The 27987-nt window shown below is 49.5% G+C and overlaps 11 protein-coding genes across 15 annotated transcripts; 4 read left to right on the forward strand and 7 right to left on the reverse strand.

Moving 5' to 3' along the window:
• Positions 1–800: 800 nt before the first annotated feature.
• FVEG_01879 (hypothetical protein) lies at positions 801–1788 on the forward strand. The gene is made up of 3 exons (XM_018888894.1): positions 801–1260; positions 1314–1451; positions 1499–1788. The coding sequence occupies exons 1-3, from the start codon at positions 1176–1178 to the stop codon at positions 1654–1656; spliced, it is 381 nt and encodes a 126-aa protein (XP_018744920.1). The 5' UTR covers positions 801–1175; the 3' UTR covers positions 1657–1788.
• Positions 1789–2331: 543 nt separating this feature from the next.
• On the reverse strand, positions 2332–2883 carry FVEG_01878 (hypothetical protein; the record flags this gene model as incomplete). Its single annotated transcript, XM_018888893.1, has 1 exon — positions 2332–2883. One exon carries the CDS (start codon positions 2881–2883, stop codon positions 2332–2334), a length of 552 nt encoding a protein of 183 aa, XP_018744919.1.
• A 252-nt stretch (positions 2884–3135) lies between these two features.
• On the reverse strand, positions 3136–4271 carry FVEG_01877 (hypothetical protein). Its single transcript, XM_018888892.1, has 2 exons — positions 3992–4271; positions 3136–3928 (listed from the first exon to the last, which is right to left on the reverse strand). Exon 2 carries the CDS (start codon positions 3795–3797, stop codon positions 3633–3635), a length of 165 nt encoding a protein of 54 aa, XP_018744918.1. The 5' UTR covers positions 3798–3928; positions 3992–4271; the 3' UTR covers positions 3136–3632.
• Positions 4272–4502: 231 nt separating this feature from the next.
• On the reverse strand, positions 4503–7433 carry FVEG_01876 (hypothetical protein). 5 transcript variants are annotated; one of them, XM_018888890.1, is made up of 8 exons: positions 7153–7433; positions 6821–7004; positions 6023–6652; positions 5696–5867; positions 5604–5646; positions 5475–5554; positions 5061–5418; positions 4503–5006 (listed from the first exon to the last, which is right to left on the reverse strand). In XM_018888890.1, exons 3-8 carry the CDS (start codon positions 6030–6032, stop codon positions 4929–4931), a joined length of 741 nt encoding a protein of 246 aa, XP_018744916.1. In that variant the 5' UTR covers positions 6033–6652; positions 6821–7004; positions 7153–7433; the 3' UTR covers positions 4503–4928. The 5 variants fall into 5 exon arrangements, with proteins under 5 accessions (XP_018744916.1, XP_018744915.1, XP_018744914.1 ...); XM_018888889.1 differs by having other exon boundaries at positions 6821–7095; XM_018888888.1 differs by having other exon boundaries at positions 6821–7433.
• Positions 7434–8444: 1011 nt separating this feature from the next.
• FVEG_01875 (hypothetical protein) lies at positions 8445–11196 on the forward strand. The gene is made up of 2 exons (XM_018888886.1): positions 8445–9562; positions 9622–11196. Exons 1-2 carry the CDS (start codon positions 8943–8945, stop codon positions 10979–10981), a joined length of 1980 nt encoding a protein of 659 aa, XP_018744912.1. The 5' UTR covers positions 8445–8942; the 3' UTR covers positions 10982–11196.
• Positions 10996–17926, reverse strand: FVEG_01873 (cytochrome c oxidase assembly protein subunit 15). Its single transcript, XM_018888884.1, has 2 exons — positions 14795–17926; positions 10996–14737 (listed from the first exon to the last, which is right to left on the reverse strand). The coding sequence occupies exons 1-2, from the start codon at positions 15151–15153 to the stop codon at positions 13663–13665; spliced, it is 1434 nt and encodes a 477-aa protein (XP_018744910.1). The 5' UTR covers positions 15154–17926; the 3' UTR covers positions 10996–13662.
• On the forward strand, positions 11248–13696 carry FVEG_01874 (lysyl-tRNA synthetase). Its single transcript, XM_018888885.1, has 3 exons — positions 11248–12002; positions 12052–13298; positions 13352–13696. Exons 1-3 carry the CDS (start codon positions 11431–11433, stop codon positions 13360–13362), a joined length of 1830 nt encoding a protein of 609 aa, XP_018744911.1. The 5' UTR covers positions 11248–11430; the 3' UTR covers positions 13363–13696.
• On the forward strand, positions 15477–18432 carry FVEG_01872 (hypothetical protein). The gene is made up of 3 exons (XM_018888883.1): positions 15477–16048; positions 16100–18127; positions 18181–18432. The coding sequence occupies exons 1-3, from the start codon at positions 15602–15604 to the stop codon at positions 18361–18363; spliced, it is 2658 nt and encodes an 885-aa protein (XP_018744909.1). The 5' UTR covers positions 15477–15601; the 3' UTR covers positions 18364–18432.
• An 839-nt stretch (positions 18433–19271) lies between these two features.
• Positions 19272–20843, reverse strand: FVEG_01871 (Ca2+:H+ antiporter; the record flags this gene model as incomplete). Its single annotated transcript, XM_018888882.1, has 5 exons — positions 19272–19432; positions 19485–20001; positions 20049–20279; positions 20330–20541; positions 20597–20843. 5 exons carry the CDS (start codon positions 20841–20843, stop codon positions 19272–19274), a joined length of 1368 nt encoding a protein of 455 aa, XP_018744908.1.
• Positions 20844–23963: 3120 nt separating this feature from the next.
• On the reverse strand, positions 23964–26731 carry FVEG_01870 (hypothetical protein; the record flags this gene model as incomplete). The annotated part of the gene is made up of 5 exons (XM_018888881.1): positions 23964–23980; positions 24035–24459; positions 24511–24898; positions 24949–25093; positions 25142–26731. The coding sequence occupies 5 exons, from the start codon at positions 26729–26731 to the stop codon at positions 23964–23966; spliced, it is 2565 nt and encodes an 854-aa protein (XP_018744907.1).
• A 445-nt stretch (positions 26732–27176) lies between these two features.
• FVEG_01869 (hypothetical protein) lies at positions 27177–27326 on the reverse strand (the record flags this gene model as incomplete). The annotated part of the gene is made up of 1 exon (XM_018888880.1): positions 27177–27326. The coding sequence occupies one exon, from the start codon at positions 27324–27326 to the stop codon at positions 27177–27179; it is 150 nt and encodes a 49-aa protein (XP_018744906.1).
• Between the last annotated feature and the right edge of the window lie 661 nt (positions 27327–27987).

The following is a 27987-nucleotide window of genomic DNA, read 5'->3' on the forward strand; positions in this document are numbered from 1 at the left end:
AATAAAGTCAAAGATACGCTCTCACAAATCCCACAATTTTATCTCATCCCTCAAAAGCCAATTCCACTGGATCTCGACCCCAGCCTCAAGCTCTGCAGGCCACGTCGTCAACCTCCTTGATATCGCATGAAGGACCTTGTTGGAGAAGAGATCTGCGTGTACCTGGAGAACAAAAGAGCCTCAGTTACCTTAGTAATGGCACGTACTGTATATTAGACAATGATTGGTGGTGGAGAAAATAGGGAGAGTTGAGACTTGAAACAAACCTAACGGTACTGGCTGTCAGGGAACAGGCTGTGGGGCATGTGTTTTACTGGAGGTGAATTCTCCGTAGGTGCTCCGTATTTTCTTTGCGTTACGCGTCGTTTGTTAGAAGGCTGTGGGTTCAATTATGGAGACGGATAACTCTTGTTTTTGTAAAAGATGTCATACTGTGACTGTGTTGATCATGAATCAAGAGTATTGCAGGCAAAGCAATAAGAAGTCTAAATAAAGAAAGACGATATTAGTAAACAAGTCAATAATTAAAGAACAACTAGAGTCGTTAAGCATAAAATCATAGTACTATCTGCACCATGAAGTCCCAGTTTACCATCTATCAATACCGTCCAAGCATTCAGCAGAGAAACATCCAGGACAAGACAAGCTTTTATCCTTCCGTACCCACCCATGTAAGCTTCATCAAGACGATACAGACTATTCCCAACTACCGGTCATCCATCGGCCACACCGGCTAGACCGGTTCGCTCAGCTCAAGGCTACCGGCACTGTGGAGAGTCAGTCAACTCACACGCACCATCCTAGCCTCTCATTTTCTCACATCCCATTATCTAACTTAACTCACGGCTGATCACTCAAGGGTCTCTCGGTATATTCCTCCATCACGGTAAGGATGTGCAGAGCTACCAAGGGGGAAAGTGGTCCGCTGTAGCAACAGATATATAACACCGCCTACAATCTCGTCAAAAACAGGTTCTTGTGTATTCCAGCCCATCATTTCTTCTCTATTCTTGACAACATCGTTCTGGTCTGTGACCTACTAAGCTATCCTTATCTTACATCCTTGTTGTTTGAGCTGGCCTCGTTCGTTATAAAAGACTTGAAGTCGTTACCATTCTTTCTCATCCCTCAGATCAAGCAACTTTTTCTGTCACTACCTTGAACAAACCGCCAAAATGAAGACTGGTTTCATCGCTTTCGCCATTGCCGCCGTGGCTCCCCTTGCCATGGCTCCCCTTGCCATGGCTCTTCCTTTCCCTCGTGAGTATATCTCTTGTTCATGTTGTCCGACCAGCATACTGATATCCATACAGAGGCCGCCCCTGGAGGCTTCTTCCCTCCTCCTTCTATGAACGGCACTCAGCCTGGAAACCATGGCCACTATGGCGGCGGTCAGAATGGAGGACCTGGTAGTTGGTTGCCCCAGCCTGGCAACGGCCAGCAGCCTGGTGGTAAGTGACTTGCATGAGGGAAGCCGAGCTATACTGACTATTAGCAGTTCCTACTTCCGGACCTACCCCTATCCCTACTCCTCCTCCCATGGTTCCTGTCCCTCCTCCTTCTGCTTCCACTCCTCCTGCTGTCCCTCAGCCCCCTCCCGCTGCTCCTACTGAGCCCATCGTGGCCCCAACCCCTACTCCCGTTGCCCGCAATTAAGGGTCATGGTGACAACTTGTCGAACAAAGTTTTCAGATACGCATATATGATCGTACATAAATGAAGGAATGAGGGGCCTAGGCTAGATTTCTTACCAATGAATAGAATGCCGCAAGTCGGTGATCAACCACTTAGTTGTCTTGATTATGTGTCGTTGTATATGTAACTCTCGTGCCTTTGAATTAAATTAAGCTATTATAAGCCCATACTTCTACAATATTTCAAATTAGCCTTCAGTAACATCCGAAAGACATTCACAATTTCGTTCAAGTTATGAAAAGTGAAAGTTGCCTCATTGAGCGAACTTACAACACCTAGACCAATCAGGAAGAAGAATCTCCTCGACAGGGTAAGCTGCACCAAACAAGCCAGACCTGAGTCGTCCTCGAACAGTGATAATTCAAGACATACGCTTCTCACTTTGGAACAGTTTATCCGTGGAAACTCGATGTTGGGCGCATGTATGGCACGTAGATAGAACCAATATACATGCCATTCTCTTTTCGTAGTCGAATTCACCTCGAGTCTAAACCCTCCCGAATCTCATGATCAATCCTCTGCTAATTGGTCTACACAAAGCTTAACCTGCGCTGTAGAGCCTGAGAGACGACCGTTTCATCCCTGGATACCCTCGTGTATTCCGTGATTCTTCTCACGCCCCCAGCAAGTCTCTTCCTAGTCTTCAATAGTTCGGCTTGTTCCTCCTGAATCAGAAGACGCGCAGCTACTCGTCTCATCACGAACGTCGCAAAGATCGCACTTGGCTGCAACTTCTTCGCGATACTTGACAAAGTCATTAGGAAGTTGGATGAATGCGTCGGAGCCCTCCAGCCGGGCTAGTTCACGGCGTCCGGTCTCGATAAGCCCCTTGATTTCGGCCAATCGCACCCGTTTCTTGAAGAGCTTGTCAGTGAAGGTATTGTGACTCATGTAGCTCGGAAACGGGTAGAAATCGTTGGAAAAGGGAAGAAAAGTCTCGAGGTCCTCCAATACCCCTTCGTCAAATTCCATGTGGCTACGAGGGTCCAGAATGAAACTGTTCCAGCTATGCTGGTCATCTTTTTCAATCATAAGAATGACTTCGTTCTTCCAGGTCTGGTAGTCTTGATATGCCTCAAGGTACTTTTTTTCAAGGGCCTTGAGGGTTTTCCTGACACGCTCATGATCAGGGCTGGTCTTCTCCGGACCATCGCAGTTCTTGAAGGGGTCGGAGAAAAAAGCGAGCATAGGGGAGTTCCTGGTAACGTGAGATGCTGCTGACACTCTTGTTGGTGTCAAGATCGTCGATACTAAGTTTAGAGGCCTTCTCGATAAGATCTGGCATCAGGAACCCGGGATTCGCCATTGCAGTGATTTGAATAGGATTGTTCCTTAAGGATATGTTCGATATATCTGAATATTTGAAGAAACTGTGTGGCCAAGAAGGGAGTATTTGTGTGTTATGGACCTTTCTTTAAATACGCACTTAGAGCTATGTGTCACTGTTATCACGACAAGCCAGGTCTGAATAAACCATAAGGTGTTGTTAATCAGGACCAGTATGTGATGATTCAAAGAGCAATGTTTTGCGTTGACGTTCAGAGTGATTTATGACTGAAGGCTCTGGAAAACGGCACAACCGATAGTTTTTGTAAGTGATACATATGTGTTGTTTCATCCACATGCCATACTAGGCCTCCTAATCATAAACGTAGTCTATCTTCCATACAAAATGCATTGCCCATATGGCAAAGAGGTCATAAACATATTCCAAAAACACGTAACCCATTCAATGTCGCCATGATATTGCGCCGTGACCCAAACATGAGTGATTCATAAATCAACCATCCAGATATTACCGACCCGCCCACATTCCACCATGATTTTATGTTGTATCCAAAACAAGTGGCAGCAAATAACCACGAAACCGCTGTGCTCAAAAGTATAGACAAGGAAAAAGAACCACCACTGGGTATCAAGCGTGGGAGGCGATGGGACTAGTCGGCAATGTCACGGCTGGAGTGGCTGCTTGATGTGCCGCTGCCCGTCACGCTCATGTGGTTCTTGGCCATAGAGACGAGCTTCCAGATACCGAAGGACACGGCTGCTAGGATAATGAAGAGAATGATAATGATGATGGCGATAACATCGTTCTTCTTCATGTTGGCGGTCGTAAGTGGGTCGATCGGTGAGAGAGGTTGATGTTGTGTATGGTGAGACTTTGGGTCGTAGTGTTGCAACAAGTTGAGATTGTCTTTGTTGCGAACAATGGATTCAAGAGAGATGTTTCAATCTGAGACAGTTAGTTCAAGGGTCCAATTAGACTAGAATGCTGAGGCTCATGGGGTAGACATACCCAGTTCAAGATTTCTGTTGTGATAGAGTAGAGTAGAGTAGAGTAGAGTTGAATTCCGAGTCAAGAGGTTGGAGTAGAGTCAACGGTAGTGCAACCAGATGAACCTATCAATCACAAAAGTCGTACAATGGAGAGTCGTTACAGTCGTGAAGTGTCCAAAAAATCTCTCAATTCTTTCTTAATTCAAGAAAATAAGTCGCAAGATTCGTTTCTTAGAAAAAAAGATAAACAAGACCAGGAACTGGAATGCGCAGTCTCACTTCACAAACGACCGCTCACTCTATTATAAGTCGTTGCCCCGCCACCGTCTTTTTCTTACAGCCCAAAAGCCAGTAAATGGCAAGGCTGGGAGGGGAGAGCTTAGCTCGCTGCAAGGGTCCCGCTGTGGAGACCTTCAGGGGTCTCTGACACGCTGGAACGTCTTTGGACTTTTCCCAGCCTCGCAGAAAACGTCACCTCAGGACTTTTTTTAATTGACCGTTGTCGCGTCGAGACGCGTCTGACTGACTATAGGCCAAGGATCATGAAGTGACACTGCCTGATGTGCCGCACTTCCACGGAATGCAAGGCACGAGTCTGACATCTTCAGATGAATGAATGCCTGCACAATGCTTGCAATTAATCCGTTGTGACTAAATTGCGTAACCAACACGTTCTCTAATAAAAATACACGCTTCAAATACACATGCTCCGTGCGCCGTGTTTCTCCATGATGTGATATGTTGTGAAGCCTTGTCTGAATACCAGTATTCCGTTCCCATTCCGTGTCAAGACGCATGAAAAGTCACATATCAAAAAATAGAAGCCCATCCGCGACTTAATGGCTATCGCCCATAACGCCGTTCCATCCACAGCCACGTCGAGGATCCGTAAAAAATCGATACCTTATATGGCTGCGTCTCGCCCCAATTCCCCCGTCCTTCTTGTTCAAGTCTCGCTAGGTCTCGGCACCATCGACAAGAGCCTTGTTCTCATCTCTAATGATCTTGACATGGCGCTCGTAGAAGCGGAGCATCTGTGTTACCTCTCGTCAGCAAATGCAACATCGTCAAATCTCCAAATCACTGACCTTTTGTGGGCATTTCTTGTAAATAACGTCGGTGTCGTGCTTGGTCTTGCGGCCGTTCTTCCAAATAAGATAAACGATCAACTTGCCACTGCCTTCATCCTCGCATGCATCAATGGTCTCGATCTCCTCCTCCCAGGACCCTGCTGGAGGACTCCAACTCTTCGCTGTCGCCGGAGTTGCAGAGTTGGCCGGGTGCTCACGTCGTGATCGCTTCGTTGTAGACGTTGTGCTGGGTGTACCATTGGTGGTGGCGCGGCGGCGCTTCTTCGTTTTTGATGCTGTCTCATGCTCTTCAAATAGTTTCTCGCGTCCGCCGAATTTTTCGAAGTAGGCGTCGAGGATCTCCTGGGCAGACTCTCTGGGGAGAGCATGTCAGACAAGGCTTTGAGCTAGTCATGCGACTCCATCACCTACCTAAGATTCTCCTCAGGCTCCCACGTTAAGTCTTTCTTGGCCTCGTAGCCTTCCCACTTGACTTGGAATTGTAGACTTCCCTGCGGCCACGGTCAGTATGTGATATATAATTGGGCTCTTACTCCCTACGTCGTCGTAGACCATGTGCTTTTTGATGGCTTCCACAACAAACCTGCAGCATGTGAGCCATAGCCCTTTCGATAGGCTTGCTGATATCTTACTCATCCTCATCCAAGTCTTCATCTTCGTCGCCTTCCTCCTCGTCGGAAGCCGGTCCCGCTTTCATATCGTCGAGCTCATCGACCGCAGCAGCCGAGGTGGACTTCTTGCGGCTGCTCGCGCGAGGAGGTGTGGTGAACTCCCCAACGTCGGAGGATTCCTCGTCACTAAGAGCTGCGCAATAGTTAGCAATGGGAGAATACCAATTGCGCCGAAAAAAAGGGCTATACTGTGGTGGAATCGCATACGCGATCAATGCGCCCATCGCCAGTCGCGTGCGACAGGCGTCGGCGGAGGTGAATCACGCAAAAATAACAATGGTAACATACCAGGGGGCATTTTTGATGCTCTGACTAACGTGTGCTAGTCTACGTTGAACTATTTTGTAAATGGCTGTAAAATTATGGTATTCGAGAACAAGCGACGGCTGCACTTCAATTCCGCGACTGAAGAAATCGCGATCTGTGAGGTGAGGTAGCCGCGCTTCGCTGCAGAGCTATAACCCGCTTTTGGAGGAGGCTGTACTCTGTATCTGTGGCTGTAATTGAGTTGTGGCACAGAGCACGTGACCCGACGACAACCTCTTTCTTTTTTCCAAACTTCAATACCTAGTCCCGTGCTACTCTATCTCATCGGCGTGTTACAATTCTCGCCAAATTGCCAGCTACACTCTGTTTGTTCTACCTCCCATCGTTGGACTTCCCACTGTTGCCTGTCGAGTTATCTGGGCCCCCTGTAAAGTGAGTGGAGGACAAATAAAACCGACGATTGGAAGTTGGCCAATTCTAGAATCAAACAAAAGCAAAGTTGGCTGAATTTGCAAGTAACATGTTACTTCCAAATAAGGGCATATTGTCACATACCAGTATGCCAACAACTTGATGCCAATCAGCACTCTTTCTTTTTGTTCATCTTGCCATGACCTGGCAGCAAACGCCAGCTACTGCAGTAAATGGCAACTAGTAACAAAGCAGTAATTAGTTGATTGGTACTCCGTACACTGGCGGCTATCATATACCCGGTGGGTTGAGAACAAGATAGTCTCAGGTTAAGTAGAGCTATTTGCCATCTTGTCGCGCTTGCGGCTCAAGTCAGGGGCTAACAAGAGACAAACAAATGAAGCTCACCAATAAGCTTTGCCGATGCACCAGGCGTTTCCTGCTTTATACCAGAGTCTCTGAGCTTCTCAACATCGAAAGTAAACCCGGCCTTGGACTGAACAGGCGAATGGGGTTGATAGATTCAGCGTGAAAACACGGATAGAGGTGCGGATGAAATTGCCGAGGATTGGGTTACCAGATGAGAAGCCACCTTTAGAGAAGCAAGTTGCGTTGCGTCAGTTGAAGTAAGGAGCTGCAGGCTGTAATGAAAGATTGCAAGTAAATGACGACTGAGTGGCTCACTGATCTCTATGTGAGATAGTGCAGCTGCAGTGTTAAAGGGGGTTGCAGAAGCTCACCGTCTGCTGGTCCTATGTGGTGTCTCGGACATGGATCCTATGCCTAATAGCAACCCCATGGTCGGTGCCACCCATGCTTCTACTTCAAGGCCAATCTTTGTGCGAGTTTGGGCGCCTATCGCTCAAGGACTGCCGATGGCAGCGTCCAGTCGGTTCAGAATTTGTTTCCCCAGGCCACCTCAGTCTTCTGTGTTTGGGGTTCAGAGATGAGATGTCGTTGGCTGCTTGGATCGACAGATGTTTGAACCTTGTACCAGTTTTATCTTTTGTCTTTGGTAGAGACGTACCCGACACTTGCTTCCTTGCTTTGACTTTGCTTTGGCACTAAGCTTACATAAAGGGGCTGCACTTGGGGAACCAACTGAACCCACTCTATTACGATATGCAGGATTGAGGCGTCATCAATGGCGGACTGAAAGTCCAATTGACAAAGGTAACCAGACGGTGAATGTAAGGGATGTCATGTAAGGTACAGAGTAGCAGACGCCAGATCCACGATCTATAGGATTAAGGCCGATCTCAAACGCATTATGTATGCGGTGATTCAATAGACACATCCATACATAATTTTCGCTTTCGTATGAAAATGAGATCGTAAAACGGGCTGGATCTCAGCAAGCTATCAGCCTTTCTAAAACTTTGACTGACAGCAATGCAAGTGGAGCTTTGGAAATAATCAACGGTCATGTTGAGTTCACCGTAATTCAGTCACATGGGAATGGAGAGTTATTTACACCGTTACGGAGCAGTTAATAGAATTTTGGCTAAGGCGGCCATAATTTTAGAATGAGAGATTGTCGTATTTATAGCTGCATATCCTCCTCCCTTTTAGCGACCCTGAGCCGATCACTACCAATGCCGATGCCCAAATTGAGATGGCAATGGGACTTTTGATTAAGTTGACACATTCTCGAAAACATTGTCTTTTAAGGGATATTTCCGCTTGAGTTTAATCTCTACAGATCGCATCATTTCTGAAGACCTCACCGTTGCAACCCCCTGGGACCAGACTGCTCGCCCTCGCAGGAACCACAGCGTCTAGAGCATCCATCAGCGACAGTTGCACCTCCCGACGGCGCTAGGACGGACCTCTTAGAGCAGCCCGATCAGCGCTAAGCGAGCAGCGGGAGAGACATCCAGACGGCGGGACGGCCACTAAGCGTCAGGGGTACCGTTGGTGCTAACAGCGCCAATCTGGGGCCTGGGGGTCTTGGTTGGATCCGCCCCTGAATAGCCCGGAGGAGGAGAGGAGCGAGGAGGCTTTATTTTAAAATGGAGAGGGGGGAAAAAACCAAAGAACAATTAAACCTAGCGATGCTAAGAGACCTGGCTTCCCCTTTAGTCTCCCGCCGCCTCTTCTAAACTTCCTTCTATTGCCTTGACCTCTCGAGCTTCTATCTTTCTTTTCTTTTCCTTTCATCCTCCATTTCTTTCTTGTTCTCCCTTCCCGTCCGCTCTTTTAGACTCTCTCAGCTTCAGAACAAGCTTCCCACCGCCTCATCTCACTCCTTCAACAATCTTCATGCTCTGTAATTTTGCATGAACGTCCATTGAATTCCCTTACGCCCGGAGGTCTCGGCCCCAATACGCTCGTTCTTTTCTCTTCAACCTTCGCTCGCTACCCTACTTATGATTGACGCCTGTAACGCTCCCCAATTGGAGCTGCAGCCACTTTTTACGCTCTTGTAGTTACTGCCTACCGAAACCTTTCCCCAACCGCCACCGTATTTTCGTATCCTTCTCCCCTAATTTTCGATATCGGGCCCTTCTGACACCTACCTATCTTCAAAATGCCCGAATCTACGCCCCAAACGGCCGACTCAGGAACGCCCAAGGCTGGTGCCCCTAAGGACAAGAATTGCCCCTTTTGTGGCCAAGCTTTCACCTCTTCTTCGCTCGGCCGCCATCTCGATCTGTATATCAAGGAGAAGAACCCAAAACCCGCCGATGGAATTCACGATGTCGATGCTATCAGAAAGCTTCGCGGTGGCATCACCAGACGACAGCCCCGGGGTTCCCTTGGTGGGAGGCGTGAAGCCTCAACTCCAGTGGGAACACCAAGGGCACATGTCGTAAAGGATACACCCCTTCCCGAGAATGAAGACTTTCAATCTCCAATTCTCTCCAAGGATAATCAGCTCTCCGTTGATTCGACCATGACATATGCGCCAGCTTTTCAGCCGACCTGGGAGGCGACGGGTGTTATGAACGACATCCCGAAACGGGGCAGCTGGGAGAGCGATGCCGCACCCGAGCCACCAAAACGGCCTGGTATGCAACGTACTGTTAGCAAACAGGCCATTCAAAAAGCCCAGTTTGATGTCAAGCAAAAACTTTCAGACGCTATGGATACAGCCCGTGCCGCGGAGCTCGCGTTAAGGGAGCTCCTCAGCTCTTGGAGAGCAGCCAAGTATGAATTCATGTTTTTTAACCATGATTCTGCGTCTGTAGTGCTAACAAGAGGAACAGGGTACAACTTGACAGCAACTCGATGCCGTTCGATTTCGATCCCCTATCTCTCGATTTCCCTGCCCTCACTCTTCAATGCCTACAGCCTCCACCGACTCTTTTTTCGTCCACGCAACACCCCACCTCTACATCTTGGTCGGTCCAATCGCCAGGTCACCGCGAATACGAGGCTCTGCGGACTTACTTCGCAGGAGAGTTCAAGGCTTGGAAAGTGACCTGTGCTTCTGCTACCACCGCCGTCATGGACGAGTTCAAATATCCCCCTGCGACAAATAATAATTTTCGAAACCCTCGGGAGTCGATCCGCAAGGCTGAGAAAATGGCCGAACAACTCGAGGCGCAAATCGATGAACACCTTCAGTCAGCCTACGCAGTATGGGAGACTCTCCCAATTCAACGGCAGCAAGAGCTTTGGATCCTGGAGTTAGCCCGGGGTGTGGGAAGAAAACACAAGGAGGCTGAGAAAATGAAAGAGAAGCAGCACAGACTGAAGCAAGAGAATGCCAATCTCAAATCCCAAATTGAGCAACTGAACAAGCTACAGCAACCCAAGGAGTTCAGGCTTACCCCGCCAGTCACAATTCCGCTTGAAAGGGAGCTGCTTTCCCTTTCTTACGAGCAAGCTGTCAAGGGTGGAAGGGCTGTAGGTTTCTCTATCGAGGATAACCAACTCGACCTCGGTGCTCTCGTGACCAGGTCCATCGAGCGATGGAAGAGTGTTATTGCTTCTTCAAGGGCCAATGCTGCTGGAATGAACGCCCAGAGGACGTTGGACCAAGCAAGCCAGCATCAGGCCTCTTCCGCTGCTGTCAACGGCACTCAACCAACGCCACAAATCCAGACGCCATCTCAGCCACATTTTCAAGCACAACAGCAACAGCAGCAGCAGCAGCAGCAGCAACATCAACCGCAACGCCCACAGCTTCCCAAACGTCAGTCAACAACTAGCATTAATGGTGCTCCGAGCGAGCATGCCACTACTTCGGCCTCGACAACTGGTCCGTCATCAATCGCCGAGGCCAGTGATCAAGATGCCGATGCCGAGATGGAGGATGATGATAGCTTCGCTATGGTGAATGCATCTCCAGTCAAGCCTCAACCACCTGTCCAGCAACAAACTCTAGAAGTACCACGAACGCGGCCTACCCAACAACAGCAACAACAGATGCAGCAACAACAACGAGCAGCAGCACAGTTTATGATGTCCAACGGAACTGGGAGCCCTATCAACCGAAACGCCATTAACATGAGTCGTTCGATGCCAAATATGAATATGGCGATGCAAAATGGAGCAATGCATGGTGCAGACATGGCCATGGCTATGCAGGGGGTACGCGGGGATGCCATGTTTTTAGAATAAAACAATGATTTCAGTTGGGCGGCTGAAGTTGAGAATCGCAATAGCTGATTGGCTAACAAAAAAATGTATATAAGTAATGACGAAGACTCAGAGCTAGATACAACCTGCTCATGATTCAATAATATGACCAAATTCGGAGAGCTTACGACTTCTATTGCCTGGTTCTCGTGGTCTTTTGCCGTATTTAGACATTTCTACCAATGAGTTTATCTGTGGCTGTGCTCACTCAAGAATGAATGGATTGCCTGACTGAAAATTTACCCCGCGATTGTGGCGCCCAAACCAATGGATTTCTTCTGCCCCTCCAATGCCCTGACTGTTTCCACTGACTCACCACATCCATCACAGCTTGACTCAATTTGCCGGCAGCAGAGACTTAAATCAGCAACTGTCGCCTGATTTGGAGATCTGCCATTTCAATTATCCCCACCGCGAAACGAGACACAATCATGGCTGACGCTGCTGCTCCCCCGACCGAGCAGGTCGCCAACCTGCACCTCGATGAGGTAACTGGTGAGAAGGTCTCCAAGACCGAGTTGAAGAAGCGTCAGAAGGCCCGCCAGAAGGAGGAGGAAAAGAAGAAGAAGGCTGCTGAGCGTGGTCCTGCCCCTGCTCCCAAGAAGGCGGCTGGCGGTGCTGAGGCTGCCGAGAAGGACCTCACTCCTAACCAGTACTTCGAGATTCGATCAAGGAACATCAACAAGCTCCGCGAGACCAAGAGCCCCAATCCTTACCCTCACAAGTTCAATGTCACATACGATCTGCGAAACTTTGTCAAGGAGTTCGGTCACCTCAAGTCTGGCGAGCACGCCAAGGACAAGATTATCCAGATCGGTGCCCGTGTCCACGGAAAGCGAGCATCCGGCTCCAAGCTTCTTTTCTATGATGTCCGAACTGAAGGCGTCAAGGTCCAGATTATGTGCCAAGCGCAAGAGGTGCGAGATGGAGCTCCCGCTTTTGATGCTCAGCACGAACACCTCCGCCGAGGTGATATCATTGGTGTTATTGGCTACCCCGGCCGGTAGGTTACTGACTATCCTAGAACCAGAACATATACTAATGAACTGAAGAACTGCCCCTAAGACCAAGCTTGAGAAGGGAGAGGAGGGTGAGCTGTCCATCTTCGCGACTGAGGTCGTCCTCCTGACTCCTTGTCTTCATGCCCTCCCCGATGACCACTACGGCTTCAAGGATCTTGAGCAGCGATACCGCAAGCGATATCTCGATCTTATCTGCAACGAGAAGGCCCGTAATGTTTTCATTACTCGATCCAAGATGATCACCTGGATCCGACGTTACTTTGACGAGCGTGACTTCGTCGAGGTTGAGACTCCCATGATGAACCAGATTGCTGGCGGTGCCACCGCCAAGCCCTTCACTACTCACCATAACGAGTACGACATGCAGATGTTCATGCGTGTCGCTCCTGAGCTGTACCTCAAGATGCTTGTTGTTGGTGGCCTTAACCGAGTGTACGAGATTGGACGTCAATTCCGAAACGAGGGTGCTGATCTCACCCACAACCCTGAGTTCACTACCATTGAATTCTATGAGGCCTACGCCGACGTCAACGACCTGATGGACACCACTGAGGACATGGTCTCTGGCCTTGTCAAGTACCTTACCGGTGGCTACAAGACCACCTTCCACACCCAGACCGGCGAAAAGTACGAGGTCAACTGGGAGAAGCCCTGGCCTCGATATGAAATGATTCCCACTTTGGAGGAGGCTACCGGAGAGAAGTTCCCTCCTGGTGACCAACTCCACACCCAAGAGACCAACGAGTTTCTCAAGAAGGTCCTCAAGAAGATGAACCTAGAGTGCACACCTCCTCTCACCAACGCCCGCATGATTGACAAGCTGGTTGGTGAGTTCATCGAGGAGAAGTGTGTCAACCCCTCTTTCATCACTGGTCACCCTCAAGTCATGAGTCCTCTTGCCAAGTACCACCGTGAGATTCCCGGTCTGTGCGAGCGTTTCGAGGCCTTCGTTTGCAAGAAGGAGATCGCCAATGCCTACACTGAGTTGAACGATCCCTTTGACCAGCGTCTGCGCTTCGAAGAGCAGGCTCGTCAGAAGGACCAGGGTGATGACGAGGCTCAGCTCATTGACGAGAACTTCTGTACCTCACTTGAGTACGGTCTGCCTCCTACTGGTGGTTGGGGTATGGGTATCGACCGAATGGTCATGTTCTTGACTGATAACTACACCATCCGTGAGGTTCTCGCTTTCCCCTTCATGAAGGATGATAAGCTGGAGCAGAAGAAGCTTGCCGCCGAGGTTGCTGGCATTGAGCCCATGCCTGAGGAGGGCATTGGTAAGTCTGGCCACTCCTGAAACCGAGAACAAATTACTGACCGATTCGTGTAGCTCACAAGTAAAATGGGAAAATGGGATTTACTGGGTTAACTGATAAGTTGGAATGCATGATTTTACGCTGTGACAACGACATAAGAATGGTCAGATTTCCAGTCTGATGAAATTAGAAAGAAAATACAATGTTTTTATAAACCATGTTAAGGATTCTTTTAAGAGTCGAGTGTGTCCAGGGTGTTCATTATATGTGTCGTTTGGCCAGCTTACCAGCCTTCTGTTGCGTTATTCTATTGATGCTATTGGGTACCATATTGTACAAGAATAATATACATGTTCTTCGACATCTTACAACGCCGGCAACTCGTTTATTTGGCAGCAGCCTGCTTCAATCGCTGCTCGAGGAGACGAAGAGTGGGCTTGGGGATATGTAGTCTGTGGGCCAAAACCAGAGCCATGGTCAGCACACCAAGAGCACCCGCCTGATGAGCTGCGGCGAGGGAAATTGGCACCATATAGATGAGAGTGCTGATGCCGAGGGCAACCTGCAAAGATACAACGTGGAAAAGGCCATCAGCGCCCTTCTTGATGTTGGCAGGGAGGATAGCCTTAACACGTCTCGTGCGTGCGTAGATGAAGAGCGAGAGAATGGAGCAGAAGGTAGTCACAGCAAGAATTCGGTGGTTCATCTGAACAGTGCTGGGGTTCTCGAGCATGTTGCGCCACCAAAGATCAGACTGGTCCTCCTTACGGGAGTAGAACTTGTCCCAGAGTTCCTGTTTGGGGGGGAAGAGACCAAGACCCATCTTAGGGAATTCATTGTAGATCAGACCAGCATCGAGACCGGCAACAAGTCCACCAGACATTGCAGTAATGAAAGTCAGAGTAGCAAGGGCGAAGACGACACGGCGCATAGTGCGGAGACCTGGCTGGCTCATGGCACCGATCTGTTTCATGGCTGCTTCGGGGTTCGCGAGCCAGCGACGAGTTCTGAGAACTGTCAAAGCAGAGAGAAGCATCCAAGAATAGCAGATAAAGGCGGTACCAAGGTGAGTGGTGAGGCGATACTGAGAGACTCGGGGATGAGAACCAGGAGCAAACAGGTCGTCCTTAAGACCAGACTTGACCATCCACCAGCCAATGATACCCTGGAAACCAATTAATGCAGAGATTCCAGCCAGATTCAATGCCATTTTAGGTGTAACTTTGCGGCGGGCGACGAGGTAGGCGGTAGGAATGACAAAGGTCAGGCCAATAACTCGACCCCAGACACGGTGAAACCATTCCATAAAGTAGATTTTCTTGAATTCTCCGAGGTCCATATGAGGGTTGAGAAGCTTGAACTCGGGCGATGCACGGTACTTTTCGAACTCGGACTCCCAATCTTCTTTGGACATGGGAGGAAGCGAACCGGTGACAGGTCTCCATTCAGTGATGCTCAGGCTGTCTTGACGTTAGCTGGTTATTCAATTGGTCTGCAGCAGGCATAGAGAAGCATACCCAGACTCGGTCAAACGAGTTAGACCACCAAAGACGACGATACCGAAGACACTAACAGCGCTGCCGAGAAGCCAGTAGCCCACACCCTTGGGGTTGGACTCAGGCCATGCTTTCTTGGTAGCTTGAGAGACAGAGGGAGATGCGCGGGCAGAGACCTGCTCGGCGATAGTTCCAATCGGCTTGTTGATTGCGGAATCGGCATAGGTTCGTGATCGGACAGCGTTGAGAACGCGCGAGGGCATGCTCCGGGGAGCAGTTCGAAGGCATTGGTTGCAGACAAAGAACTTTGAAGGACCGGACGCTGTGGCCGTGGCCTGGAATAGTAACCTCCGGAGCCCCGGGGCAAAGGAAGACGCCATGATCGAAGCCAATGTTCAAAGGTTGAACAAGCAAGATTGGGAGGAATCGAACTGGACGACGAAGACGAAGAAGAAGAAGTGGCTCACTTATAGATCATACGAGACCTTGGCCATAGATTCGACATCCGATGTGACTCGGTATTCGGTGCTAGACCCAGTCCGTGGTGGAAAGGCCCCTGTGGTCTTCAATGGGATCGACCCCACTAGAATCAGCAATTTACAACGTCTATGATAGGCTTATCTCACACGCCATTTTACACTCCATTACACATGGGTACGTATAGTGCCCCGCCAAGGGTCATCTCACCGCCAAACTTTTTTACACGGCAGAAAAGTTGGAAAAAAGTATTGCTCTAAGGAAGCTGTGTCGACGCCATTCAACCATTTCACGCCGGTTCGCGCAATGCCCATAACTCGATAAATTGGATACCAGTACTTGATTTAAAGAATGGGCGGAAGACAGGCTCACGGGCGACCCCTTGTCGTAGCCCCCAAAGCCAAGGCCGGCAAGAAAAAGTCCAAGGCGAGATCACAGAAGAATGCGCTCGATGCATTCGGTATCGCACAGGAGAACTTTGCGCCGAGACAGAAGCGAACTCCTCGAGCACGAGAATTGGACGCTGAAATAGAGCGAAAGCATGGTCGCGACGAAGAAGAGGACGAGGACGAGGAGGAAGAGGAGGGGCCACAGAGAAAGAAGGTCAAGAGACCTAGTCGGCCAGCAAACGACGATGCCGATGATGGAAGCGATAGTGAAGGAAACGAATGGCGACTGGGGGGTTTAAGAGATGACGACGAGGATTCAGAGATTGAGAGTGACGATGCGTTTGGCGACAGTGATGAAGACAAGTTTGAGAGTTACACGTTCCGCGGCAGCAAAACAACGCAGCGTGAGGTAAGTGTGTTCTGTTCTCGAATAGCTGATCCTAGTCTAACACCCGAAAAGGATGACGACTCAGAGGACGATTCCCAAGACGACGAGGGCGAAACACTGGGCGCAGATGCTATCGATCTAGCAACAGCTCTGGACCAATTCGAGGAGTCAGACGATGAACCCGTGCAGAAAGATCACTCCGGATCTTCAGATTCTGATGATGATGCATCCGGCGAGTCGGAAGAAGACGACGACAGTGACGATGACGAGAGCGACGATGAGGAAGCCAGTCCGGAAAAGCTCGAGGCCCTTCAAGGCATGATCAAGGGATATGGAGGTCAAAAGGACGATGAGGACGACAAGCCCAAGTCAAAAGCCAAGATCAGTCTTGCTGATTTAGGAATGACGAGCATCAACGACGTCAATGTGAAGAAGTCTATGAAGCTGATGAGCAAAGAAGAGAAGGAGAAGCGTCCCGGTGCTTCCAAGAAGCTGGCTGTGCCTTTGGCAAGGAGACAGCAGGACCAACTTGATCGAAGTGCGGCCTACGAAAAGACCAATGAAACCCTGGATCGATGGAATGATACCGTTAAGCAAAACCGAAGAGCTGAGCATCTTATGTTCCCCCTGCCCCAGAACTCAGCGACTGCCGGTCTCGATACTACCGAGATACAGCCTCTGAATGTGTCAAAACCCAGCAACGAGCTCGAGTCTGCTATCATGTCCATCATGGAACAGAGCGGTCTTACTATGGAAAAGCCACAAAAGCCAAAGGAGAAGGACTATGATGAAGAGGGCAACGAGCTCACTCGCAAGGAGGCTCTTGCACGCAAGCGTATGGAGCGTGAGCTCAACTCTCGAGAGGCTAAGCGAGCCAAGCGCATCAAGAAGATCAAGAGCAAGGCATACCACCGCGTGCACAGAAAGCAGCGTGAACGTGATGAAATGGCTACAAAGGAGGCTATGGAAGAGGCTGGCGAGATTGACTCTGAGGAAGAGCGTGAAGCGCAAGACCGCCGACGAGCGCTTGAGCGTGTTGGCCAGCGACACAAGGAGAGCAAGTGGGCCAAGATCGGCTCCAAGACAAAGCGAGCTGTATGGGACGATGACTTCCGCGCTGGTCTGACTGAGATGGCGCGCAAGGACGAGGAGCTTCGAAGGAGAAAGGAAGGCCGTGCTGGTAACTCTGACGATTCGTCTGAGTCAGACAGTGACTCCGACGGAGGTGATGCTTCTCTACGTCGACAGCTGGCTGCTCTTGAGGAAGAAGAGGATGAGCCCCAGAAGGGTCTCATGGGCATGAAATTCATGCAAAAGGCCGAGGCCGCTAAGAAGGAGGCGAACGATGCTCTCATCAAGCAGATCCGACGAGAGCTTGATGGCGAGGAGTTTGATGGTTCTGCTGATGAGCTCGAGGAAGTGGGCCGACGCCAATATGGTGCTGCAGATGGCCAGCCATTCAAACATGCTTTCGAGAAGTCTAGCAAGGTGTCTAAGAAGCGCAAGTCTGAGGATGCTGATGCTGATGATGACGGTGACGAAGATGTCGTAATAACCACCAACGGTGCTGGCATCAATCCTGCTATTCCTAACATCACATCCCTCTCCGAACCCGCCTCTTCAGGAACCACAGGCGCATGGTCACGCGGTGAGACACGCCGCAAGAAGAAGGGCCAGTCTAGCACAAATATTGGTGATCTCGACCTTACATCCAACGTCCTCGTCGCTTCCAAGCCTAGCAAGTCCAAGACTAAGTCAAAAACACAGACTACAGAGGATGCTTCAGACGACGAGTCCGAGACAGACCTGCATCTGCCTATGGCAATCCGCGATCAAGAAATGGTTGCTCGTGCTTTTGCCGGCGAGGACGTGGTCGGTGCGTTTGAAGATGAAAAGACGGCTATCGCCGAGGAAGAGGACGACAAGGTGGTCGATAACACACTGCCCGGTTGGGGATCATGGGTTGGTGATGGCGTGAGCGCCAAGGAGAAGAAGCGTCACCAGGGCCGTTTCCTAACAAAGGTTGATGGTATCAAGAAGAAGGACCGTAAGGATGCCAAGCTTGACAAGGTCATTATTAACGAGAAGCGCATCAAGAAGGTAAACATGTTCACTTTCACTCCTCCTCTATACAGCATGCTAACAATTTCCAGAACGACCGTTATCTCGCATCTCAGCTCCCTCACCCCTTCGAGTCCCGCCAACAGTATGAGCGCTCGCTGCGTCTACCTGTTGGACCAGAGTGGCAGACGAAGGAGACCTTCCAGGACATTACCAAGCCTCGTGTGCTCATGAAACAGGGCATTATTGCGCCCATGTCCAAACCTACTATTTAGATTTTTCGATATACACTCTGATATACATACATTGGCGTTTTGAGAATCAAAAGCATATTTCATCTATATCCTCTGCTGTTGAAGTTGTGACCTGTGTGATGTCTTGTATCCTGGTTCTGTAAGACATATCAGATGGCCCAAGTAAAGCTTTTGGAGTATGGTAACATTCCTGCCATCTTGTACAGGTATGTGATGAATGTTGATTGCGCCAACTCATTTGATGAGTAACACATCTCGTCCACGCCGGCTCATCTCACTTCATTCAAGTTCAACTTCAAACTCGGCATTCTTGGATCAGCATCTAGCTCACGACTTTCACTCAATAGGTCTAACGTCCAACTGCCGTTTTCCCGCTGGCAGGTAATCTCCAAAGATATCACTTGACCCCTTAGTGTTTTACAGACTGGCGACATTGTTACGACTACTTCACCAGTGACAAAGAGAAGATCAATCTCAAAAATATTGATTAACTACCCGATCAACCTTTACGTGCCTGAATTCCATCTCTGACCTCGCAGTCCAATGATATAAGCAAGAAAAATCCAATAAGCACAGAGACCGGAAGGCCGTTTCCTATCCCTCGTTTCTTTTGACACAATGAAATTTCGCGAATGCGACTGAACCTCCTTATTCCTCTCCCCGTTTCATTCCAGATTTTGATGGAGTGTCTGGAACTCCTGTGAAGCAGTCCTGTCCAGCGGACTGCAACCGCTTAGTAATACAAATATGAAAGTTGCTCGATTATCCGACTGTCTTTTTGGCAGATCGTTGTAGGCACAGTTTTCGGTGGCATTCCTGGCTATCCAGAACAAGCTCCTTGATGAGACAAGTCACTCGTTGGTAGACAAAATATGTTTAAAAACGTTAGTTGATTCGTGATGATTAAGACATCAGGGGAATTCAAGCATTTAGTTGCCGGGGTCCAGGACATCGGATGGGGTGGCATAGAAAGCCAATGCGATGATAATATAGAGACCCATAAGCATAGCACCCTCCAGATAGTTGGATTTGCCATCCTGGACAATATACGAAACAACGAGGACAGAAACTCCAAAGGCAACAGTTTGAACTGCGAAGTTTGTCAGTAAATATTACACAGAAAGCAAAGGGATCAAACTCACAAGTCTCGAAGTGAAGAGTCATGGGGGCACCAATGATCCAGCCAACAATGACGAGGAAGGGCGTAACCAGGAGGGCAATCTGGATAGAAGAACCAACGGCAACACCCATGGCGAGATCCATCTTATCACGGAGGGCGACGACAACAGCAGTGACGTGCTCAGCAGCATTGCCAACAATAGGAATCAAGATCAGACCAATGAAACCGCGGCTAATTCCGGAGGTCTTGACAAGATCATCAATGCTGTCAACGAGATAATCGGCGCAGAGAGTGACAAAAATGGTAGTGACACAGAGAACGGCAATAGCGGCGATAGGTCCAATAGTAGGCTCCTCTGGCTCAACCTCCTCGCCGTCCTCGTTCTGGTTCTCTGCGTCGAAAAGGTTGCTGTGTGTTCGGAGCTGGAAGACGAGATATAAGACGTAGAGCAGGAGAAGAATGATGGCAGTGCCATGAGAGAGTGTGAGGATGCTCTGGGCCTTGTCCTTGGAACCACTCTGGTCAAGAACTGCGTAGAGCTATAAAAAGTTAGTCGAATCTTTGAGCAGGGTTCAATTTGACATACGGCAGCGGGAAGGACGAGCGAGGCCGAAGACAGGGTCATAAGGGAGCAAGTTGTCTGTGCAGTGGCGGAAGAAAAGGACTGCTCTCTGCCATTGCCCGACTCGCCCCGGTGAATGATACCACCGAACAAGAAGCACATTCCCATGACCAGAAGTAGGTTGGACAAAATGCTGCCAAGCATAGAAGCCTGGACGAGCTCAATTTCGTTTCGTTGAAGAGCAACAATGCTGACCTAAAAGTACGATTAGTCGGGAGCATGAAGTGAAGCGCGGGGCACCATACAATAAGTTCCACGGCATTTCCAAAGGTAGCATTCAGGAGTCCACCTAGAGTCTCGCCAAGCTTCATCGAGAACTCTTCTGTCGCAAATGACAGAACAGCAGCGAGCGGGATGATGGCGAAGAAGTTGATGGTGAAAACAGCAGTGGAGCTCCAGCCCATCTTACCAGCGACAATACCGAGAGGCACCATAACCAGGAGGAAGTTGACATAGTCTAGGAAACAGAGTCAGTTGTGTATGCAACCGTCCCTCCAGAAGCGCAAACATACTACTGAGAAGGGTGACCTTGATGATGTGCCAGGAGTAAGCCAGACTCCTTACGGCAATGTTGCTGTTATCGGTGCCGGGTGTATGCTTCGAGTCGAAGAGAAACGTCATGGTGCTCGAGTCTCGGCTGAGACTGATATGGCCGTTGCCATTGCCATGACCGAGGGTGTCATTGAGAGCCGGCGAGCCACCGCCATTGAGGAGCGGGCTATTCTCGTCGGCTGTATGGTTGTGAGGCTTGGCAGACATTGATCGTCTGATCTGGAGGTTGAAAGATGGAAGAGCTGTTGGTGGTGATCAAGGCACCGACATGGTCAGCGGATGAGTCTTTGATATAATGAACGAGAGTGAGGAAGTATCCAAAGGCGGAGTAGACGCTTGTTAAGCAACAAAAGACGGAATACAAAGAAGTCCTCAAACGGGCAAGTGTCAGAAGATTGGGGTAGGCTGCACGGTAGGCTGACAATGGGACCTTGTCCTGTAGAGCCTAGATTGCTTGGCCTTGTCTGCATGGGGCGGATGCTTTGAGCTTGTTTGTGCTCGGCATGGAAAGGAGCGGACCCTGCTGCGCCATCCTTGATGCGCATGCACAGAGGCAGAGATACAAAGTGAAGATCGTGTCTGAACTGGCGCGTAGATAGAATGGCGATCACGGCAGTGCACTCAGGTCCAACTGACGGCGCTTGCCAAGAGAGGGAGGCAATAATACAGACTTGGAGATGGAGGGGAGGACAAAGGGACGGGGGGACTCGAGCTGACGGGGAAGAAAGTCCATATTAGGCATTATCGCGTCGCGAGCAGACTCACTCTTTCACTCGATATCTTATACGAGGTGGTAAAGCCCGTGTCCGTTTCCGCTTCCAAAGGAGCAGGAGCCGAGATAATGGAAGTTGACGTAGAAGTGAGGTTGAAAGAAGGATAAAACAATGTGGGCACGGAGTGGCAGAGGGCAACAACCACGTAGGGATATAATATCGTGAGTGGCGGCGCCGTCTTTGAGACCCCCGTGTGAAAGAAGCTAATCTTGCACTTTGTCTCGTTCTGGCTGGTGTGTGCCACTCTGTACTCAGATGCAGGGATGGTGACGGTGATGAGATGTGGATGTGGATGTGGATGGGATAATGGAGATGGAGATGGAGCAGCTTTAGGTAAGATGTGTAGATGAGGATATGATACGAGGGTATTGGATGTTTTACTTTGTGCGTGGCGGAGGAATAGACAGATAGACTTTGAGGAGACCGTGGTTGCTTAAGTGATGCTTTATGATCGAGGAGAGCAAAAAGAAAAGGCTAAATGCAGATGCAGATGCATATAGACATTTTACTTACAAACCATGATTGCGTCGAGCTTTCTCACAGCCAATTGATGGAATTGATTGATGCGTGTGTAGGCGGTTTAAAGGTTGAACGACCACGGGATTGATTGAGTGAGTGAGTCGGTCGGTCTGGAATGAGCGAAACAGAACGAAACGAAACGGGTAACGAAGCGTATGACGATCCAATCCAACAACAATGTTTGAATAGAGGCAGTCGTCTTTTCAATTGTCCCCGCTCAACGGAGTGTGTACGTTAGACAGTCCAAGGGAAGAATAGCGTCGGCGGGTAAAGAGAAAGCGGGCGTCCTTAAGCTACACAGCCCTGAACAATCTCCAACAATTAGGTAGTTAGACGACGGGTGATGATGCTGTTGAAGATGATGATGGTCTGGTCTTGCTGGAGGTGGTGGTTGTGTTGCAGGAACGAAGAGAAACAACCCGCGTTGCCCCAGGAGGCCTCCCTCCTTGGTTACCTATGGTCTGCCCGGTTACGCAAGGGAAAAAAGCTTAGCTTGGCCCTGGAAGCAGCAGCCGAGCGAGTTGACGTAGGACATGGGTCTTCCCAAGCGGATCGGCAGGGTTACATCAGCCAATCCCGTCCGGCCGCTGACAAGAGATGGCCATCAACCGCTGAGCTACCCACTGATTGAGCTGCCAAGCTCTCCACTTTCCAGGGAGAGCTCCAGGTTGTCCTGTCACTGATGCTCAATTATTCGGCGCGACCACTCTAAGCTCCATCGAGAAACTGCCGATTCCACAGCTATCGACTCGAACGCAGCGGCCCCAAGAAACAAGTTAGATCAGCTGGTGGCTGAGCAAAAAAAGCTTAAAACTTTGAATCTGCAAGCGCTTTTTTCTCTGTCTTTGTCCTTGTATCCGTATCTACCATTGTAATTGATTTGGTTGTTGAAAATAAATTAACGCACCTTCTGAATTAATCCAAAATCGTCAATAGCTGTACGCCTCGCAATTCTCCTTCTTCTTGGCATCTCTGCGACCCCTGTCGTTGTTTTTTGCGGACAGATATCGTATAACTGCGCATATGCAAGATACATCATTATGAGTGGCTTTGTAGATCAAACGTCATGTAACTTGCGCCGGAGTCCATCGGCTTACGACATAATAGACTCCGCCATAGTTCCATGCTTTTTTGTTTCGCCTTGCGCAACCGCTCGGTCCTGTCCACTCTTGTCCGACGTTGCCGTGTCGCTGGGATTTACGCCAATAGACAACTCGTCATATGTAACTTCAAGTTAAGCAAGAAAAACGGTTACACCGATGCTTAACTCAACCTGTCTTGTCTCATGTGGTGTACTCTCTTCAGGTGTGCAGATGGCCAGTTTATCCAGTTTATCATCCTCTTAGCCTCTCAAACACGTTAAAAAGAAACGTTTGTCGCACTCAATGTTTCAGGCATATGCAGACTTCAAACTGCCCCATAATCATTTCCCACTTTTGGTACTCTCCAAGCTTCTTCACATCCCAACCTGTCACTCTCTTCCTCTTCTTGGTCAAACTCGAGGCGGTGTTGAACAACCTGTTTCTTGGCGACCATCCACATCTCACTCACTTCCCCTCGGCGCAAATCTTCATCAAGGGTCGTCATGACTGCGCCCCAATCAAGCCAGGCCAGATAGTCACCTCCTCTGTGCCAGCACGTGGGTTTAATTGATCCCACGTATCCACAGGTGACAGAATCTTCAGACTCATCGGACTTCGGTGCTTTTCAAGCTTCAACTTCCGATATGCGACACACCTTAAAAAGTAACCAATGAAATTCTAACGTGCCCTGCCTAGGGTCTAACATCTGCCTCCCGTTTGTCTAATCGGGGTGAGGTCAGGGAATATCTAACTGTCTTTCTTGCTTTCCTCCTCCATTTCTAACACATTCAAAGCCTGTTCTTTCTGCCCAGTCGAATTATACAAAACAAATGTTCCCGTCGGGGTATCTCCATGTCTATGTAAGGTATGTTCAATATTTGTACAAGGTGCTTATCTCCGCACCGATGCTGACGTTTTGGTTGCAACGCAACCATTTCACTTTCGATTTCTCATCAAATCTGGCCTAGAGCTGTGTGGTGACTGTCAGTCATTGTACTCTTGCGTTTCACTGTTGTAGACTTACCCGCAGCATATGCCATATACCATGTCCTTGATGCTCCGCCATCGATCCAGTTGGCATCAAAGTTGGACTTGGTGAAGAACGTCCAGGCAGTCTTAGGTTGGACTGTTGCATAGTTGCCATAGATGATGCCCTTCCACAGGTTGTTAAACTTGTCGACACGGCCCTTGCTAAAGTAAGTGTCCCATTCCTGCTGAACGAATGTGGCGGTTCGGGCCAAGTTGGACACGGGGAGGATAGGAATCATGTGAATGCCCTGGACTGCCTCAATCGCTGCGCTGAACCATGTGGTGTGGTGCACCTTGTTCTCGAACAGAATACCCGCGACCTTGTTGCCGATGAAGTTCTTAGGCTGCACGGTGTTGGACGTGGTGTAGTAGTAGTAGTCTTGCATAGCTCGTGTCATGACGGCAAGCTGGAGGTTTGCTCTGTTCTGTTGTTAGTAGTCTGCTGAAAAATGCCTGGGCTGTCCGACTTACCTCGCGACCATGTTAGTGTCCTTAATCACAGTTCCCCACATCTTCAGAGCATAAGCAGACATCATGTCCTCGGAACTCGATTCTTGGTCCTTGCCATCATACATGGCAGTCAGGCCATGAGCCCAACTGTGGCCGTGGTACCAATCGAAGCTTCGCCACACGGGAAAGTACTTGTCGCTGCTGCTCGGGTTCGCATAATCACGAACAAGAGAGTTGACGTAGGCCTTGTTGGCAGCAAGCCATTTGCTATCCATAGCGCCAATGTAGGCAGCAGCGAGGACGTGGTAGCCGTAATGGAAATGGTGATCATTGTAGTAGGTGTTTCCAAAGTCGGACCCTGCTTGGCCTGTCTTATAGGATGCAGATGAGACGACTCCGCCCCAGACGGCTATTAAGCTGATTAGCTAACGCAATACCCAGCTTTGGCAAATGACTTACATTCATAGACAAGAGGATAGTTCTGCTTGTTGGAACCGAATCTGGCAAATGCCTTCTGAAGTTTGAGTAAGCCAGCCTGTGCCAGAGCCTTATCTCCTAGCATGTTGTTGATGACATAGATGATGGAACCAAACTTGGCCAGAGCCTATACTATGTTAGTATATTTCTTATGGATACTTGATGCGGGAGTTACCTTTCCAGAATAGTACATCGAGTCTGTGTTAGCCTGCGCGTCCATGTCTTGCGAGACCTCGGACTTGGCAATGGGTGCGATGATTTTCTTCGCATTAGCAGTCAGACCACGGCTTCCTTTCGCTGGGTCCCAGGGGGCAAAGCCCATGTCGACGGGCAGCGCAGACTCGACCATCGTCCAGGTGGTTCCGCCAACAGCAGTAGCAATACCCTTGGTGGGTGTCTGGAGCGAGTACGTCCTCATCTCCTTCTTCGTTGTAGCATCGAATGAGCTGACGTGGTGAGGAAGAGCAAAGATCCAAAGCTTTCCGGAAGCGTGGCCAGCTTTGGTCCATGTGAAACTGTAAGTGCCCTGCTTGCCAACGGTGTTGCCGCTGACTGTCATGCCAGTGGCATAGATACCGCAACCGTTGTCGAGAACTGCCTCGGATTGGCCAACCTTGGGATCCTTCGCAATTTGGATGAAGCCGTAGAACGGCTTGGTCGAGGCCGCAAGACCGTTGTTGGTGACCTTGAGGGTAAGAGGGTCACCCTTGGTCTTGTAAGCGTACAGACGCCAGGTGGTTCCATCTTCAAGGACGAAGTTGTACTTGCGCACGTTGGACTTGGGATCCTTTGTCACTTGTGTCATAGTTCTGAAGTAGACGCCAGTCTGAATCCAAGGTGTACCACCACTGAAGTACGCAGTCGTGAAGACGCTACCTTGGTAAAGGGGAAAGGTGATTGTTGCTGCTGACTTGCTATCCTTTCTGAGATAAGCTTTGGCGTAGTGAGCGGTCATAGAGTCCATAGTCAAGACGGTGTTCTTGCCAAGTTCCTTTGCAGAGATGATCATGGACTGGATACCAACAGGGTTGATGTAATATTCGACGGCTCCATTAGATTGCACGTTACCATATGTACGTTGTGACGCCTCGACGTGAGAGATAGACATGCCCCAGCTTGCTGCCGGGCCAGTGCCTTTGCCCCATGTGAGCGAGTAGGGGTAGGTATAGACGGGGGTATTCTGATCACCAAGGTAGAAGTTGGAGTAAAACTTGTTCGTGCCAATAGGGCTGTTTTGATTGACGATAGGCGTTTTGGCAACAGGGTGAGTAGACATCCTTTTGAACATCGATGGAGGAGCACTCGTATCGACGGGGTTGGCGAAGATGTTGGGAGCGGCAGCCATTTTGGAAAGACCTGAGGGTACAGCGTTGCTTGTGGTAGATGTAACTGGCTTAAGCAGACTTGTAGGACTGGGAATCGAAGTGCTGATAACGGCAGGTTCTGTAAGAAGAGGATTGTATAATTCTGTTACAACGAAACCTTCGGTATGAGGCTCAACGTCTGAAAGAGTCGGGAGGACCTGAGCTGTGGCAGTAGTTCCAACCTTGCTAGTACTGACTTTGACACTTTCGGTGACGGGAATGATGTCGTCCTTGTCGTAGGTTGTCAAATACTGGAAAGCAGATGTTTCGATATCTCGCTTGAACTCTTCGTTAGAGTCGTCCCAGGAATCAGCAGAGTCGTCTTGGCCTTGGGGCAGGGCTAGGACTTGTCCCTGGGTTAGCCAAAGAAGCCATACGGGCAAGATGGTGCTGGTCTTCATGATGGGCAAGTAGGGGGTGTATTGCTGCCTTGATCAAGAAGATCACAACCTCAATAAGACTTATGAGGCTGAATGAAGCTGGAGAGCAAGCTGAAGGGTAGGGGTTCCATGCCTCATATAATATAGTCGCCCTACGGCCCAGGGCCTGCTCCTTTCCTTGAAGCCATCGAACGCAGAAAACCACTAGTCCAGTGGCACCACGACTGATAGAGCTAGCATGCACTTACATCGGAGAATGAAATGAAGTGGACTGTGTCTCGGCGGCACAAACGAAGAAACGCATGTGGCTTACCTGGAAGCTAGACCAAGCCTAGAATTGACCACCAAAAGAAATACTGGACTATCGGACCAGGGTTGACAACGGGTTGGTCGAGACCTAGCAGATGCCAGCGAAGATGGCGTAAGCGATGAAGAGTATGTAATAGGATTTCAGAAATTGGATTCTCTAGGATGGCGTAGGATGCGAATGTGATAGATAGGATTCCGAGGTTGTGTTGATGATGGAGTTGAAGTGGAAGTTGAACGAAAATGGCTGGAGGAATTCCATCTTTATCTTCTTCCCCTCGAGGAGCCAATGCCAGAGAAGCTTGGCCATGTGGTCTGTTCGACCATTGCTCTTTCTGTCTCTTGGGTATCATTGAAGCCCAGGAAAGAACATCGTGAACAGTCGAGGCGGGGACCTTTTTCGCATTCTGGATCAAGTGTCTACGGCGCATGTCCTCAGTGTCACACACAGGGTATGTGATCCATGGCGCGTCGTGATGCACCTCAAAGGGGAAATCGCCTAGATGCTCATCTGTGGCGTCCCCGTGTCCCTGCAGTAGAGGGGCCAGTTAATTGCCTAGCGTACGCCGCACTTGGGCATGAGCAGCAGGGTGCTCCTAGTTCCAGGAACTATCGATTCGCGACGAGTTAGCCTGGGAGACTATTTAAGGGATGGCTTCGGTTGAGCTCGCCACACCCTGCAAAACCAACCGTTCAAATTTGCTTCAGAGTTCAGCTCTGGTGGTTTGGGTGAGCTTTCAACCTTGTGAGTAACTAGATAGTAGACGCCACTTGTGTCCTTCATTTATTTTCATGGCTTGCTTTCCCGAATCGAGTCTCAGCCTTGAGCGTTGATGGCTAGGTGGCTTCATAGCTAAAATCTTCTATTGTTTTGCACATAATCCGTCCTTCATGCTATTACTTGAGTTAAGAAAATTGTCTCTCAGCAGAAACATCACCAGGCTTGCTATGCCTTCGCCTGACAAATATTC

The sequence above is a fragment of the Fusarium verticillioides genome, chromosome 6 (assembly GCF_000149555.1).
Source record: "Fusarium verticillioides 7600 chromosome 6, whole genome shotgun sequence".
NCBI lineage: Eukaryota > Fungi > Ascomycota > Sordariomycetes > Hypocreales > Nectriaceae > Fusarium > Fusarium verticillioides.

Bases quoted from the DNA above. Each gene is read 5' to 3' on its own strand.
- FVEG_01872 (XM_018888883.1), top strand. From the start codon at position 15,602: ATGGGCGGAAGACAGGCTCACGGGCGACCCCTTGTCGTAGCCCCCAAA. The intron at 16,049-16,099 runs GTAAGTGTGTTC...ACACCCGAAAAG, and splicing joins GCAAAACAACGCAGCGTGAG to GATGACGACTCAGAGGACGA. The intron at 18,128-18,180 runs GTAAACATGTTC...AACAATTTCCAG, and splicing joins ACGAGAAGCGCATCAAGAAG to AACGACCGTTATCTCGCATC.
- FVEG_01876 (XM_018888890.1), bottom strand. The intron at 5,555-5,603 runs GTAGGGAGTAAG...CCGTGGCCGCAG, and splicing joins AGCACATGGTCTACGACGAC to GGAAGTCTACAATTCCAAGT. The intron at 5,007-5,060 runs GTCAGTGATTTG...GAGGTAACACAG, and splicing joins ACAAGAAATGCCCACAAAAG to ATGCTCCGCTTCTACGAGCG.
- FVEG_01877 (XM_018888892.1), bottom strand. From the start codon at position 3,797: ATGAAGAAGAACGATGTTATCGCCATCATCATTATCATTCTCTTCATT.
- FVEG_01874 (XM_018888885.1), top strand. From the start codon at position 11,431: ATGGCTGACGCTGCTGCTCCCCCGACCGAGCAGGTCGCCAACCTGCAC. The intron at 12,003-12,051 runs GTAGGTTACTGA...AATGAACTGAAG, and splicing joins GTTATTGGCTACCCCGGCCG to AACTGCCCCTAAGACCAAGC.
- FVEG_01879 (XM_018888894.1), top strand. From the start codon at position 1,176: ATGAAGACTGGTTTCATCGCTTTCGCCATTGCCGCCGTGGCTCCCCTT. The intron at 1,261-1,313 runs GTGAGTATATCT...ATATCCATACAG, and splicing joins CATGGCTCTTCCTTTCCCTC to AGGCCGCCCCTGGAGGCTTC. The intron at 1,452-1,498 runs GTAAGTGACTTG...GACTATTAGCAG, and splicing joins CAACGGCCAGCAGCCTGGTG to TTCCTACTTCCGGACCTACC.
- FVEG_01875 (XM_018888886.1), top strand. From the start codon at position 8,943: ATGCCCGAATCTACGCCCCAAACGGCCGACTCAGGAACGCCCAAGGCT. The intron at 9,563-9,621 runs GTATGAATTCAT...CAAGAGGAACAG, and splicing joins AGCTCTTGGAGAGCAGCCAA to GGTACAACTTGACAGCAACT.
- FVEG_01873 (XM_018888884.1), bottom strand. From the start codon at position 15,153: ATGGCGTCTTCCTTTGCCCCGGGGCTCCGGAGGTTACTATTCCAGGCC. The intron at 14,738-14,794 runs GTATGCTTCTCT...ACGTCAAGACAG, and splicing joins ACTCGTTTGACCGAGTCTGG to CCTGAGCATCACTGAATGGA.